Source organism: Hyperolius riggenbachi, chromosome 2, assembly GCF_040937935.1.
Source record: "Hyperolius riggenbachi isolate aHypRig1 chromosome 2, aHypRig1.pri, whole genome shotgun sequence".
Lineage (NCBI taxonomy): Eukaryota > Metazoa > Chordata > Amphibia > Anura > Hyperoliidae > Hyperolius > Hyperolius riggenbachi.
The window spans coordinates 58571410-58587505 of record NC_090647.1 but is presented as its reverse complement, the minus strand read 5'-3'; the positions used below and the strand labels follow the sequence as shown (position 1 = coordinate 58587505).

General features: G+C 46.2%; 1 protein-coding gene across 1 annotated transcript in view; it reads right to left on the bottom strand.

The window, feature by feature from the left end:
• The window catches only part of PIWIL4 (piwi like RNA-mediated gene silencing 4), a 313719-nt gene that overhangs the window by 21984 nt on the left and 275639 nt on the right, over nt 1–16096 (bottom strand). The window contains exon 18 of the mRNA XM_068266824.1: nt 11589–11742. Within this exon, the coding sequence (XP_068122925.1) occupies nt 11589–11742 (154 nt within the window). The remainder of the gene's footprint in view (nt 1–11588; nt 11743–16096) is intronic.

Below are 16096 nucleotides of genomic sequence, written 5' to 3'. Positions count from 1 at the left end.
CATGCCCGGTAGCATTTAGCCGGGCATCGGAGTGACCTGCTCATTGCCACGCATGGTCACCCAGCCTATGTGTGTGGCCGGGGAGAGGCCGTGTCATTGGGGTCAGGCACAGCTGTCTCCGTGCGGGCCTGCAACATGGAGAGCGGTCACCCCTGCTGGCACCTGTCACCGGTGCCTCTGCTCATGCAGATCATTTCCAGGCATGCCCTGCACTCAGCTCCTTAGCCTGCTGTCCCTTCACTGTGTGCTCCGGCTCCTGGGGACAGCAGTGCAATGCACTCACTAGTTTGGCCATATCTTCTGAGTAAGCTAGAAAATAGAATTCCTTATAGTACGTTATGTACATTTTATAAGGGTGTCCAGCTCAAGCCCTTTTATGGACACTGTAGAAATCCCTGGGGTATGATGTTGCTAATTCCCCTTGGGGAAAGTTATCCATTGCTTCCTGTACCCTGTGGTGTTCAGCAGTAGTAGATGACACTGATTAGCAGCTGCAACTATGCCTGCAGCAGTGGCAGCCACCTATTAACAGTTGCGTGTCACGGAGATGTGAACGTTTGGCGTGATGTGTAACGGCTTGATAAAGTTTGGGAACCACTGCCCTAGGAGAAAACTTAGGGGATCATTTCACTTAGTGAATTGAATAAGGGCCACAGAAGGTAAAGTAGATAGTTGTTGGTTACCCGTATAGGAAACTTCACTAGAGCGCAAGATATTATATGTGAACTCCCAACTTTTTTCTATAAAAACCAGGACTTTGCCGAACGCCTGAAAAGCTGATGGGGGATTCATGAAGAGTAACAAGCAACATGCAGATCTCTATAAGGCTTATCTGAAAGGCAGAACAATCGGAGGAATATGCCGGTAATAAAGCAAGTGGAATTGTCAGAGCTGCTTTTATCAACTACAAAGAGGACGCCTCAGAACAGAACAGACTGGCCTGGGTAAAAGCTAAGCCCCACAGTGATGACTTACTAGAGAAAAAAGGAAATATCACAGAGCTTTCACATATCTGCTCTGTACAGGAACTGCAAAACAGCTGGCAAACTTCTGCACACTAAACAGCAAAAAGGGTTACATATGTAACCACTTAAAGGGAATGTCCAAGCAAAATAAAAAAATGAGTTTCACTTACCTGGGGCTTCTACCAGCCTCATGCAGCCATCCTGTGCCCCCGTAGTCACTCACTGCTGCTCCAGTCCCCCGCTGGCAGCTTGCCGACCTCGGAGGTCGGCGGGCTGCATTGCGTACATTTTTACGCATTCCCGCTAGTGCAGGAACATTAACACATACATTTTTACGCATTACTAGTTCAATGCGTAAAAATGTATGTGCTAATGTTCCTGCACTAGCGGGAATGCGTAAAAATGTACGCAATGCAGCCCGCCGACCTCCGAGGTCAGCAAGCTGCCAGCGGGGGACTGGAGCAGCAGTGAGTGACTACGAGAGCACAGGATGGCTGCATGGGGCTGGTAGAAGCCCCAGGTAAGTGAAACTCATTTTTTTTTTTTGCTTGAACCTTCCCTTAAAAGAGGAACTCCAGCCTAAACAAACATACTGTCATTAAGTTACATTAGTTATGTTAATTAAAATAGATATGTAATATAATCTCTTACCCACCCTGTTTTAAAATAACAGGCAAATGTTTGTGATTTCATAAGGGCAGCCATCTTTTTGGTTGAAAGGAGGTGACAGGGAGCATGAGACACAGTTCCAACTGTCCTGTGTGCTGAGCACCCCTCCCAGTTGCTAGGCAACATGAATAACAACATAGGAAATCCCATCATGCTTTGCACAGCATCAGGGAAAAACCGCCCGCCAGTTTTCTTTGATGGGTGGAGCTTAGTTAAAATGCAGCTAAAAATGATGCTTTGGTAAGAAAAACAACTTCTGATGCTGTGAAACTGTTAAAGAAACACCAAGACTTTTCAGTTCTGCTGAGTAGATCTTTAGTCCGGAGGTTCACTTTAAGGACCACGCGCTTAAACCCCCTCGTCACCAGGCCATTTTTTACAAAATAGGCCACTGCTGCTTTAAGGCCTCGCTGCAGGGCCATACATCTCAGCACACAAGGGATCTCACCCCCTTTTCTGCCCACCAACATGCTTTCTGTTGGTGGGCTTTAATCACTCCCAGGATTGTTTGTTTACTTTTTGAAAATATTTGTTTTTGTTTTTTTAAATAAATAAATGTATTTTTTTTCTTATCCCTCCTTCCTCCTGCCAGCCTATGACAGCAATCGGCTGTCATAGGCTTTAGCCAATGAGAGACGATTGCTCTCCTGCGTCCCAGGGGGACAGCCATGTCACGTGGCTGTCCCCAGTACAGCACTGTACAGACTAAATAGACAGTAGTTTCGCCGTCTAACAGGCTCCTAGCGGAGATCACCGCTGGGAGACTCTACACCGTCATCCAAACGAAGATGAGTGCGCATCCGAACGCGCGATCTCCTGCAAGTCCCCACCCCAGGACTTTACGCCGATCGGCGTTAGGCGGTCCTGGGGCTGCAGCCGCGGTCACGCCCATCGGCATGACGCATCTGGTTAGTAGTTAAAGAGGAACTTTAACACAGGACTGAACTTCATCCCAATCAGTAGCTAATACTTCCTTTCCCATATGAGGAATCTTTCGGTAGGAACAGACTAGGCAGAATCGCATATACGTTTTCCACTATGTGCTATTGAAAACGCATATGAATAGTTACATAGTTATTTTGGTTGAAAAAAGACATACGTCCATCGAGTTCAACCTAGTGTGTTTCTACCCTTTACCTTTTCTCAAATAGATGATCAGGGATGTCCATGTGGCTGAGGAAGCGAGCAGCTTAGCTTGCGAAACGGCTGTCAGACCAGCTACTTGTTGCCTGTGTTTGTCTATGGACGGGATGAAATAAATTGGTGATTTGCAAACTATTGGTGCCCGGCTTGCCTTTCTCTGTGGACTGCTGGCTGATATTTACAGTGCAACCTTTTAGCCTATCACATTATTAGTGGGTGTGTTTATAGATAAGGGCAGTTGGTGCTGTCCTGTTTTTTTTTCATGCCTGTCTGCATCTTTGATAGATCCCTTCCAGGGATTGCTATTGTAAAAAAACAAAATACTGATCCCCCATGAGGAGATAGATGAGTGAAAACCTGGCAGTTCTGTCAGATTTACTGTAAGTGACAGCAACATAGGAGAACAGTCATTTTTTAGTCATTTTACTGTGGAAGAAATATACAGTTTTGTATGTGTTTACATGTTTTTTTTTAATTTTACAATTTTTCACGTTAGTGGTCCTTTAACCTCCCTGGCGGTAAGCCCGAGCTGAGCTCGGGCTATGCCGCGCAGGAGGATTTCTCCGGCTCTATTGGGGCGATTCGCCCCATTCAAAGTGCTGTGCGCGCAGCCAGCCCTTTGCTAGCCGCGCGCACAGCTTGATCGCCGCCTCTCTACGGCGATCGCCCGCACGCAGCGGCGAAAGAGGGCCCCCCCGCCAGAGCCCTGCGCTGCCCGGACCAATGAGTTCCGGGCAGCACTATGGGCTGGTTCGGGTGCGCCTGACGTCAGGACGTCGGCTGACGTCCATGACGTCATTCCGATCGTCGCCATGGCCACAGGAGAAGCCAAACAGGGGAACGCGTTATATACGCGCTCCCCTGTTTGCTATTAGTGCCGGCGACAATTGCACTAGAGGGACACATGCGCCCACTAGTGGTGTTTCATGTAGCTACCACTCTGGTAGCTTTACATGAAACAAAAAAAAAAAAAATTAAAAAAAAAGGATTTTTGCCCATTTGAAAAAAAAAATTAACCGCCAAGGAGGTTAAGGACCAGAGCCATTTTTCTTTTCATGCGGCCGTTCAGTGATCACTAGGATTGGCTCACAGTGATCGCCTGGTTAGAAGCCAATGAAACTGGCTCCTTACCAACAGCCGAGACTGCGATCATCTCGGGACTGTGGAAAGCCGCGGCGAATATCCTCACTTCCGCGGTCCCAAATCGGTTAAAAGAAACCTAAGTTGAAAAAAAAGGAGCAGTTTAACTTACCTGGGGCTTCTTTCATCTTTTCGTACCCTCGCCGTCATTCTGCCATCCTCTATTCAGCTGCAGTGCCCTTCTGTCTGCTGAACCTGGCCTTGTCCAGTAATGCTGTCCTTATGGGATAGCATTCTCAGCAGATTTGTGAGAGGAATAACAGATAAAACACTTGCCAAAATCCCAGTGATTTTTCGGTTTCACGGCAAAGCTGGAGAGGCAGAGGAAAGTGCAGCGATATGACACATGCTATTCGCAGCTAAGCTGGTGATTTTCAGGAAATGGATATACTCAGCTATTCCTACCTCAAAGAGGAGCTATTGCAGGTGTTTCATAAAGATAGATGGGGTGCCGCGCTCCAGAAAGAGGAACTGAGAAAAAGCATTTAATGTAAAGAAAAAAAAACTAACGAAGAGATTAACCTTTTCGGGACCGGCTGCCTACCCCCACTTAAGGACCAGGCATTTTGCGCGGGAAGGGGTGCGCGCGTTTGGGGGGGGTCAGGCGGCCGGATCCCATCTGTGGCTGCCTGGATTTGTGTCCCCCCATGGTGGCCTGGGCCCCCCCTTCTGCCAGCAGCCTTCACTTACCTTCCAGGCTCCAGCGATGAGTCACACGGGACCCTCTTCTCCAACCGGCATCTCCGTTCTGTCTGACGATCAGTTCCGGGTCGCGGCTTGGTGACGTCATCAAGCCGGGACCCGGCGCTGAGGTTAGACGGAGCGGAGATGCCGGAGCGGAGAGCGGAGGGGGGCGCTGATCGTCCGTGGAACGCCAGGGAGGTGAGTGGATCCTTTTCTTTCCCCCCCCTGCCGCCGCAGCTGTCAAACTGATCACTACGATCCGACGGCGATCGTAGTGATCATGTGATCAGCAGCCATACGCGATGGCTGCTGATCACTCGGGGGAGATGTCGGCTGTCATATGACAGCTTAATCTCCCCCTCCGGGTGCGCACGATCGTGTCGGGTAAGGAAACTGCGGGCCGGCGTAGATTCTACGCCGCATCAGGCTAGAACAGCCACAAGTGCGGCGTAGGATCTCATAGAGGCGGTCCCGAAAAGGTTAAACAGATCAGGCAACTATTGTATTAAAGAGGAGCTCCAGTGAAAATAATGTAATTAAAAAAGTGCTTAATTTTTACAATAATTATGTATAAATGATTTAGTCAGTGTTTGCCCATTGTAAAATATTTTAAATCCCTGATTTATATTCTGACATGTATTACATGGTGACATTTTTACTGCTGGCAGGGGATGTAGCTGCTGCTTGCTGTTTTGGCAGTTGGAAACTGCTGTAAACAGCTATTTCCCACAATGCAACAAGGTTCACAGACAGGAAACTGCCAGGAGTACCACGGTCCTCAGACAGTGTTCTCCCCAGAATTTTTTTCCAGCCGGGTGGCATGGAAAAGTAGCCGGGTGGGGAGCAACCAGGGGAATGAAGGGCCAGCGCAAAAAAAAAATGGATGTGGGCGTGGCTTAGGCGGAGCTATGACTATGGCAGGATTAGATTGTGAGCTCCTCTGAGGAAAGTCCGTGGCATGACTATGTACTATGTAAAGTGCTGCAGAAGATGTCAGTGCTATATAAATACATAATAATAATAATATGGTAGGACATTAGACTATGACTATGGTAGGATTAGATTGTGAGCTCCTCTACGGACAGTCAGTCAGTGACATGACTATGTAGTCTGTAAAGTGTGGCAGAAGATGTCAGTGCTATAAATGCATCATAATAAATATGGTAGGATATTAGACCATGAAAGGATTAGATTGTGAGCTCCTCTGAGGACAGCTAGTGACATGACTATGTACTCTGTAAAGTGCTGCAGGAGATGGCAGTGCATACATACATAATAATACTAATATGATAGGACATTAGACTATGGTAGGATTAAATTAGTAATTAAAGAAGACCTAAAGTGAGGGAAAGACGTTAAATGTTACTTACCTGGGGCGTCTTCCAGCCCCCTGTAGTCCTTCAGGTGCCTTGCTGTCCCCCAGGTCCTTTCTGTTGTGCAGCTGTCACACTATGTGCTGTGCCAGCCTCACGCACCTCCTCGATTCAGTTCCCATGGCCAGCAGCATTCTGGGCATCCGCAGTTTGTAAAGTGTCTCGAATGTGCATGCACAGATCCAGGACACGGATGCACAATTGAGGAGGCACGTGGCCAGGACAGCACATGCGCAGTAGCCCAGCCAGCTAGATTTTGGAGGAACACATAATAGAGCAGACTGGGAGGACAGCGAGGGAGCTGAAGGACTACAGGTCCCAGGTAAGTAAAAATCTATATTTCTTTCCCTTTCTGTCACTTTATGTCAGTCAACGAAAACTTCAGTCAGTGAAACACATATTGAGGTTTACTTAAGTTGGCCATACTTTTCTCGACTTGACGGCTGATCAATCATCCAATTTGATCATTATCAAATTGGATAAAATTGGTGCCGCCAAGAGCATGCCTAATCAACGATGCAACCTATTTTGGGACGACAGACATGCTGCAAGATGCCGGGCCACCATGTTTGATCGGGTGTGCGCGGTAACAGTGAGCGATATCTTATTGGGATGAACTACGAAACCCACAGCGCTGTTCACAAAGTGTGTAAATGTGCCCCGTGTTTATTTCTACATTACCTGTCCTAAGTTGCCCCCTGCACAGTACCCATCTGTATTCAGCTTCTTCCTCTTCCATTTGTGTCTCACGCTGCCGGCGTATAGTGCGAGTGATGTCACACACGCCACGCAATAAACTCCTGCAGCTTGTGAAGTGCAAATGGAGGAGCAGGAAGCGGCAGACAGATGGGCACCATGCAGTAGGTGACACAGGACAGGTAATGTATAAATGCACACACAGGGGGTACATTTATACACCAGGGGGGACGAGGCGGCAGATTCGGATGATTCCTGAGAGATTTCAAGCTGAAATCAATCGGGAATTGACCTGCAGTGTATGGGCGATCTCTCTCTAATCAGATTTGATCAGCTAGAGATTTGTCCCTTGATTGAATCTGCCCATTATCACTAGATGTATGGGCACCTTTACTTTAGCAGGTCAGCATTAGGACCCTGCAGTCTCATCTCTGCAAGCCCCGGGTCCTTATCAGTTCTGCCTTGAGGGGGGTAGGGAGAAGTGCTGGCTGAATGACTTTACAGCAGGTCTCCCTGGCTGCTTCCAAAGAACAGTTTCAGAATGAAGGGGGGTGAGGGGGACAGCAGCGCTGCTCTCACACATAAACTCACACAGAAGCTGCAGGCACATATAACATTCCCCTCCTGAATCCAATTCCCCGACCCGCAACTTCACTCATTGACTGGCTTTCTGACTTACGATCCTGGGAGTGGGAACACAGCGGCTGCCTGATGAGGATGTAAATGGTCCCGCCCAGTCCATGCTAATTCAATGACTGTACGAGCTCAACGAGACCTCGTACACTGAGGAGCAGAACAGTCCGGGCTTCACTATTTACAGGCACGTGCTGTCAGCCGGCGGTGATTTATGACGCAGAGGAGCAGAACAGTCCGAGCTTTAATTACAGCCATGTGTTGGCAGCCGGGCGGGAGTGTAATCTTACCCGGGCGGCGCGCCCACTCATTTGGCTCTGGGGAGAATACTGCTCAGAGTTTCTTGTGGGAGGGGTTTCACCACAATATCAATCATACAGAGCCCCCTGATGGTCTGTTTGTGAAAAGGAATAGATTTCTCATGTAAAAGGGGGTATCAGCTACTGATTGCAATAAAGTCCAACTTTTTCGACCAACTTGTCGTTTGAATGACAAGTTGGACGTGTTTGACTGATAACAGCCGGCTTTCACGATCGGCTTAGCGGATCCTTTGGACCAACTGTCGTTCAAACAACAGTCCATACCTGTGTGCAAACAACGTCCAACTAAAGGTGGTCATACACTTGTTAGATTAGCAGCAGATAGATTTCTGATCTATCTAATGTGTTTAGGAACAGTTTTTACTAGGAACAGATTTCCAATAGATTTCAGTATGAAATCTATTGAAAATCGATCTGATGGCATTTTTTTGCCATCAGATTTCCATTAGGTCCAATGCAAAATGATACGCAATCTCCACAGATCGAACTCGATTTTCCAGCATGTCAGATCGATTGAAATCGGCTGCAAATCGATCGGGCAATCGATTTGCGATCGATCGGCTGCTAATCGGCTGAGTGTATGGGCCCCCTAAGGTGGCCATACACTGGTCGATTTGCCATCAGATTCGACCAACAGATAGATCCCTCTCTGATCGAATCTGATCAGAGGGATCGTATGGCTGCCTTTACTGCAAACAGATTGTGAATCGATTTCAGCCTGAAACCGATCACAATCTGTGGTGGTGCTGCCAGCCCCCCCCCCCCCCCCCCCGGCATACATTACCTGCTCCGCCGGCACGTGTCCCTGCTGTCACCGATGTCTTCCTCTCTGTTGGGTTCCGGACCGGCTGGCTTCACTTCTTTCTGTTCGGGGAAGTTTAAACAGTAGAGGGAGCTCTACTGTTTAAACTTCCAGCCGGGACAGGAAGAAGTGAAGCCTGCTGGACTTGGAGCCCAGCATCGGAGACGGAGCAGCGGTGACAGTGGGGATGCGCGCCGGCCGGATCAGGTAATGTATTGCTGCTGTATTGCGTCAGTCGTCGGGCATTCGAACGCCGCCATCGACCCGCTGGCGATCGAGAATAATCTTCCGCACGGATGGCTCAACGGGAACGATTGATTTCGGACGGAAATCAATCGTTTGTGTAACGATTTCATAGCAGATTCGATCACAGTGATCAAATCTGCTGTATATCGTCGGGAAAATCGTTCGGTGTATGGGCCCCAATATGAGTGCATGTTTCTGGTCCAAATAGAGAAATGTCTTTAAAACCTACATTCCAGTGCCAGCTATGTTTGAATTGTGTTTATTTAATGTCCTGCCCAAATTTACATGAACCAAAATCCACATTAGTCAGTATAGATGTCATTGAGGTGCAAATAAATTTGAGGTGATTGACAATTATGCTAATTATTATGATACAGAATTATGTTCATTGATATGAAAATGTATTGTAAAATGGACAAATCAAATCTTGCAGTGAAAGCATTTCATTAGTTCATTTTCAGGCTGCATAAATTTGCATAATTCTGCATTATCTTGGAATGATTTGCATCTATTACGTAACGTAGAAAGTTGGCACCGAGTTAAAACTTTGTACCAAACGCCTTTTAGTGTGGCACAGGACTAAGGGCAAACCCAAAAACGCCCATTGTAAGTGGGAAGTAGCTTTTGTACTAAAATGCTTTTACATGTCTGTGGCATAAGTATGCGAAAACCAGGGCTGTGGAGTCGGAGTCGGAGTCGTGGAGTCGGGCAATTTTGGGTGCCTGGAGTCGGAGTCGGGAAAAAATGCACCGACTCCGACTCCTAATGAATTTGTAACTGTAATTAAAATAGAAAATATGATAAAATGTTCTATTTCTCAGATAATAGTCATTAAAAATAATGTATATATACAGTATATATACAGTAAAAGCTGTGCTTTGTCTACAAAAATGAAATGAACCAATCAAAATTAGTTACTTGTGCTGCTTCAGTAAAGCAGTCCCCGTATTTTTAAGGTCAGATATACATATCTGATTGTGACTGTATATATGATGTGCACACAGGAATCTCTTATATATACTAAATAACATCTATGCTGTAAGAATAAAGCCTGATGTGTAGCCATGTCACTAATAGAGATGGTCAACGAGATGGAAATAATTCCGCATTGATGCTGATTTATGCAAATGTACGCACTCCCTTTGCTGATGAAATCAAATAATTTGATATGTTATTAAAATTTGGTTTGGTGACTACAAATTAAAGGGTAACTGAGACGGATGAAAAGTAAAGTTTTATACATACCTGGGGCTTCCTCCAGCCCCCTTCAGGCTAATCAGTCCCTCGCTGTCCTCCACCACCCGAATCTTCTGCTATGAGTCCTGGTAATTCAGCCAGTCAGCGCAGTCCAGCCGCATGCCGCTCCCACAGCCAGGAACATTCTGCACCTGCGCAATAGTGCTGCACAGGTGTAGCATGCTCCTGGCGGCGGAGTGTGTACATGCGCACTACGCCTGACTGGCTCAAGTACCTGGACTCATAGCAGAAGATCCAGGTGGTGGAGGAGTACAACGAGGGACTGATTATCCTGAAGGCGGCTGGAGGAAGCCCCAGGTATATATAAAACTTTAATTTCATCTGTCTCAGGTTTACTTTGTTACACAGTAGTACTATACTCTACATATGCACTCCCCACAGAGCTGCAGGGAATCCACTGAGAATGCTGTGCACATTGAACACAGAGGTGTTGTCTTGTTTACAATCTCCTCATTCCCCTGCAGAGTACCTGCACATCATTCTTACATGTACCCACACTTACATTGCCTAGGGCCTGATAGATGTTCTTTGTTCCGGTTTGTACCTTTTACAAGTACTCTTACCAAGTACTAGTTTTAGTCTAAAGGGAATAAATATAGTAGTCTACATATCCTTCTCACTTCAGTTGTCTTGTAAAATTCCTAAGCGTTGGCAGTTAAGAGACGAATTTCATGTTACATACTTTTAATCAACAAAATTGTAATATGCAAATTAGAGGAGTCGGAGTCGTGGAGTCGGAGTCGGTGGAATCCTAAACTGAGGAGTCGGAGTCGGTGGATTTTTGGACCGACTCCACAGCCCTGGCGAAAACACAGAACTCCTATAGATGTCCGCGGCATTCTAAGGGTAAATCACTTGTGTGGGGGGAGGGGCAGTTGGGGGGCACAGACACTTGGGATTTATAAATTCCATTTAGACAACTTTCTTGTGCCACTGGAAGTGTCCCTTCGAGGAGTATAGTAGTCCCTTTTTGTGTACTGCATCCTCACCAAGTATACAAGCAGTCCCTCCAATCCCCCCTTGATGTAATCTGCTCATGCAGAAGTTTCTCCTTTCATGTGTAGCAGCTTCTCTGTTCTGGGTAGTGTAATGGTTCCTGGATAGTGTGCTGGTTACAGGCTCTGCCTCTGACACAGGAGACTATGGCTCGAATCTCGTCTCTTCCTATTCAGTAAGCCAGCACCTATTCAGTGAGGAGACCTTGGGAAAGACTCTCTAACACTGCTATTGCCTACTGAGCATGTCCTAGTGGCTGCAGCTCAAGCGCTTTGAGTCCGCCAGGAGAAAAGCACAATATAAGTGTTATTTGTCTTGCATATGCAGCTCCCACTATGTGCAGTCTCCATACAGAGCCTTCCTCTTCCATGTGGTGCAGCCCTCGTTATCCATGCCCTGCCTTCCATGTTGGGCAGCAGCTCTCCTACGCTGTGGCCTGTGCAGAAATCCAGCCTTGGCCACTGGAGAGCCAATAAAGTCCTGATACTGAGCTCTACTTCCATTTTACCACCAAACTGTATATAAGCTCCTGTGAAAAATAGTTATGTATCTTATGTGCTGACAGAGCTGAACATTTCTGTTTATCGCTGTATGACAGGTGAGCTTTAGATAAGCGAGTACGGACTGTGTGACTTTGGTACAGGAGGCTTTTCTGTATTCTTACCTGTAGGTGTTCCGGGCCTGCTTGAAGCATCCGAGAAGCTGAGGGATCTCATAATCCACAACCATCTTCAATTGGCCATCGCCGACGCCATCCCGATAGACGATTATGCGGGCCGGCAGGTCATTGTTGCACTTCTGCCACCTGTCAATGGCGCCTGTTGCACAAACATTTACAGCAGAAGATCAGAGACAGTACATTTCTTCTCTGTGTTCTCCTAAAAACATGATGGAATCTACTGAAAATCAATAAACTGTTCCTGGTAGCAATCTATTCCTGTCTAAATCTATTGTAATTAAAGAGAAATTCATTGTTTTCCATAATGGGTGGCAATGTATAAAGTGTAAAGCGGTATTAAACTCTGACATAATATTCGATTAAAAAATGTGTTTTTCTACTTTTTATTACCCATACAATTATATTTGCTTTTGTGCACAAGTAATATTGTATGTCTGCAAATTACAAGTTCCCAAAATACAGTTTATCTGCTCTGAAAGCTGCCTTGCATTGTACTGCTTAGCTGCTGTATTTATATATTGTAATGTACCCAGTGATCTGAGCTCTCTCTGATCTGCACACATATTAGAAAGTGTTTCAGAACTGCCAGGAATGTATACTAATTATAGCAACAGGGCAATTAATGTAAACAAAAGATAATGTTATCACCTCTTCTGATGCAAATCATATGGCAGTGGAGCTTGCCATTGGAAACGTAAGTGCTGTGTTTAAAGAGACTCTGAAGCGAGAATAAATCTCGCTTCAGAGCTCATACTTAGCAGGGGCATGTGTGCCCCTGCTAAACCGCCGCTATCGCGCCGCTAAACGGGGGTCCCTTCACCCCCAAACCCACCCTCGCAAGACTTGATCATAGTCTTGGTCGTAAATCTTCCCTTCCTGGAGGCAGGGCTAACGGCTGCAGCCCTGCCTCCAGTCGCGTCTATCAGACGCGCATCGCCGCCTCTCCCCCGACCCTCTCAGTGAAGGAAGACTGAGAGGGGCGGGGGAGAGGCGGAGATACGCGTCTGATAGACGCGCGGGAGGCAGGGCTGCGGCGGTTAGCCCTGCCCCAATGCGGAAGCGCTCCCCGGCTGTACGGAGGGGATTTGGGGGTGAAGGGACCCCCGTTAAGCCGCGGGATAGCGGCGGTTTAGCAGGGGCACACATGCCCCTGCTATCTATGAGGTCTGAAGCGAGATTTATTCTTGCTTCAGACTCTCTTTAACTGTTTGAATGCTGTTCTGCTAAAAAATATATTTTGTGGCAGTATATTAAATGCTATAAATAATATTTTAGAGCAAAGAAGAAATGCTAAGTTTTCCCTACATCACTGACACATGAGGTGGCCACACACCTTTCAATTAAAAGATCAAATTTTTAACCAATTCGATAATTTCGATCGGTTGTCCCAAACTTAAATATTCTCATAGAACCATTCTGCTCTGACCATTGCAAAGAAACTTTTTGTAACAGGCTGTACAATGCCCCCTGAACCCCCCACGGAACTTCTGCACGTAATGGTGAAATTAAAGCAGACCTGAACTCAGAATGTCCCCACAAATAGAGCCAAATTAATCCATGTCAGGCATTGATGAGGATCAAACAATCCGAAACAGTCTGTATGCATGTTGGGCTATTATGGCTCTGTACAAATTAACCTCCTTGGCGGTAACCCCGTGTGTGACACGGGGTAAGCCGCCGGAGGGTGCCGCTCAGGCCCTGCTGGGCCGATTTTCATAATTTTTTTTTTGCTGGACGCAGCTAGCACTTTGCTAGCTGCGCCAGCACTCTGATCGCCGCCGGCCCCTGCCCGATCGCCGCTATCTGCTGCGGCGCGCCCCCCCCCCCCCAGACCCCAGCGCTGCCTGGCCAATCAGTGCCAGGCAGCGCCGAGGGGTGGCCCGGGACTCTTAATGACGTCCCGACGTCAGTGACGTCGGTGACGTCATCCCGCCCCGTCGCCATGGCGACGGGGGAAGCCCTCCAGGAAATCCCGTTCTATGAACGGGATTTCCTGATCGGAGATCGCCGAAGGCGATCGAAGCGGGCGGGGGGATGCCGCTCAGCAGCGGCTATCATGTAGCGAGCCCTCGGCTCGCTCCATGATTAAAATTTTTTTTTTTTTTAAAAAACTGCTTCTAAAAATAGCTTCTAAGGGTAACAATGGTTAATTTGCATATATTCAGCAGTGATGCACTGGGAGACATCTCAAGCTCACTCCAACCTGAATTATCGCAAATTCTTTCTGTTTTAGGAAAGCAAACTTTTGTTTTTCCTAACATCTTAGTAAGGGGGCTTTTAGGACCATTGTAGCCCCTCACACACTACAATGAGTTCTGGGTCACCATGAGCTTGCTGGTTAGTCTGTACCTCTGGGTGTTTCAAGTCCTACTTCATAGAGCCAAAGTAATCCATGCCATGCACTGATGAGGATCAGCCAATCTGAAACAGCCTGTATGCTTGTTGGATTATTATGGCTCTGTACATATTAACAAGCTGACACATCATTGCATTCCAGCAGATCTGGAGGTGTGTTTAGCTTCTAAGGGCAACAATGGTTAATTTGCTTATATTCAGCAGGGTTGCACCGGGAGACATCTCAAGCTCACTCTAACCTGAATTATCGTAAATACTTTCAGTTATAAGAAAGCAAACTTTTGTTATCCACAAATTCTGACAAACTCTAATTTCATTGATTATGAAAAAATGGGTTGTCATCAGTCAGGATTTGGCCCAGAAGTTGACTGACAGCATGCCAGTGCGAATTGCCGAGGTTTTGAAAAAAAGGGCCAACACTGCAAATATTTACTCTGCATAAACTTGATGTAATTGTCGATAAAAGCCTTTGAAACTCATAAATTGCGTGTAATTATATTTCTGTCCACTACAGAAACAAATGACAAAAAGATTGAAAAACACTTGTGAAAAACAGTTATTTGCGCCATTCTCAAATCTTTTGGCCATGATTGTATGTTTCTGTCTTGATGTTTCCTGAGGTTTTCCCTTTAACCTGCAGCTTAACCATTTCAGCCCACGGGAAATTTTCACCTTATGCATCAGAGCAATTTTCAACTCCCATTCATTCGCTAATAACTTTATCACTACTTAACACAATTTATTGATCTATATCATGTTTTTTTCCGTCACGAATTAGGATTTCTTTGGGTGGTACATTTTGCTAAGAATTATTTTTTTTATAAATGCATTTTAACAGGATTAATAAGAAAAAATGGAAAAAATGCATTATTTCTCAGTTTTCGGCCATTATAGCTGTAAAATAATCTACGCTACCATAATTAAAACCTATGTATTTTATTCGCCCGTTTGTCTCGTTTATGACACCATTTACATTTTGTCCCTATCACAATGTATGGCGCCAATATTTTATTTGGAAATAAAGGTGCATTTTTTCCGTTCTGCGTCCATCACTATTCACAAGCTTATAATTTAAAAAATGTTCGTAGTATAACCCCTTCAAATGCATATTTAAAAAGTTCAGACCCTTAGGTAACTATTTATGTGTTTTTTTTTTTTTAAATTGTATTTTTTTTCCATTAAAAATTTTATTTGGGTAATATTTTGGTGTGGGAAATAAACAGTTAATTTTTAATGTTATAATATGTGTAAATTGTCATGTAAAAAATATGTAGATGTAGTTTTACTATTTGGCCACAAGATGGCCACCTTGAGTCGTTTTTTCCCCTTCTTGTGCTTCTTGTTAAGCGGAAGCACAAGGGGGATGCGGAAATTTTTACGTGCAGAAAGACTGAAGCCTCTAGTAAGAGCGCTTCGGTTTTTCTGCCGGGGACACGGATCGGTGATCGGAACCCTTGTTCCCGTTTACTGATCCCAGGCCTACCGGGGGACAGTGCGCTGGAGCATGCCGAAGCATGGCACTGCAGCAGAGCAGCCGCCCGGACGTGAGCTTCACGTCCGGGCGGCAGAAATGGTTGAACTGTGCCACTACCGTGTTTCCCCCTAAAATAAGACCTCCCCCAAATTAAGTCCTAGCTTATATTTAAAGCAGGCTTGAAATATAAGCCCACCCAAGAACTAGCTAAGGACGTCCCCGGTGCACATTGATTGTGACATAGGGGAGCGCGGTCACGTTCCTGTGGAAGGTCACAGCACTGACATGCTATGATACCGGAGCAATTATATGTGAACGGAGGGGACGCAGCCACACGGGAGGTGCTGTAAGAGACCACACACCTCCCCATACACATAGCGTCCACCCCTCCCGAAATATAAGGACCCCCTCTCCCTGAAAATAAGCCCTAGTCCTTATTTTTCTCCCCAAAAGAATATAAGACAGTGTCTTATATTCAGGGAAGCACGGTAGTATATACTGTATATTAAAGCAGGATTGTCAGCCACAAAATCAAATTCCATTCCAATCAGCCTAGCTCTATTCTGGTACATTGCCGAGGAGAGGTAAGTTTGTTATCTCCTGTCCCACTTTCCTGCTCCTCACTGATTGGCTGAGGGCAGTGCAGTGTGACAGGAGGCTGAGA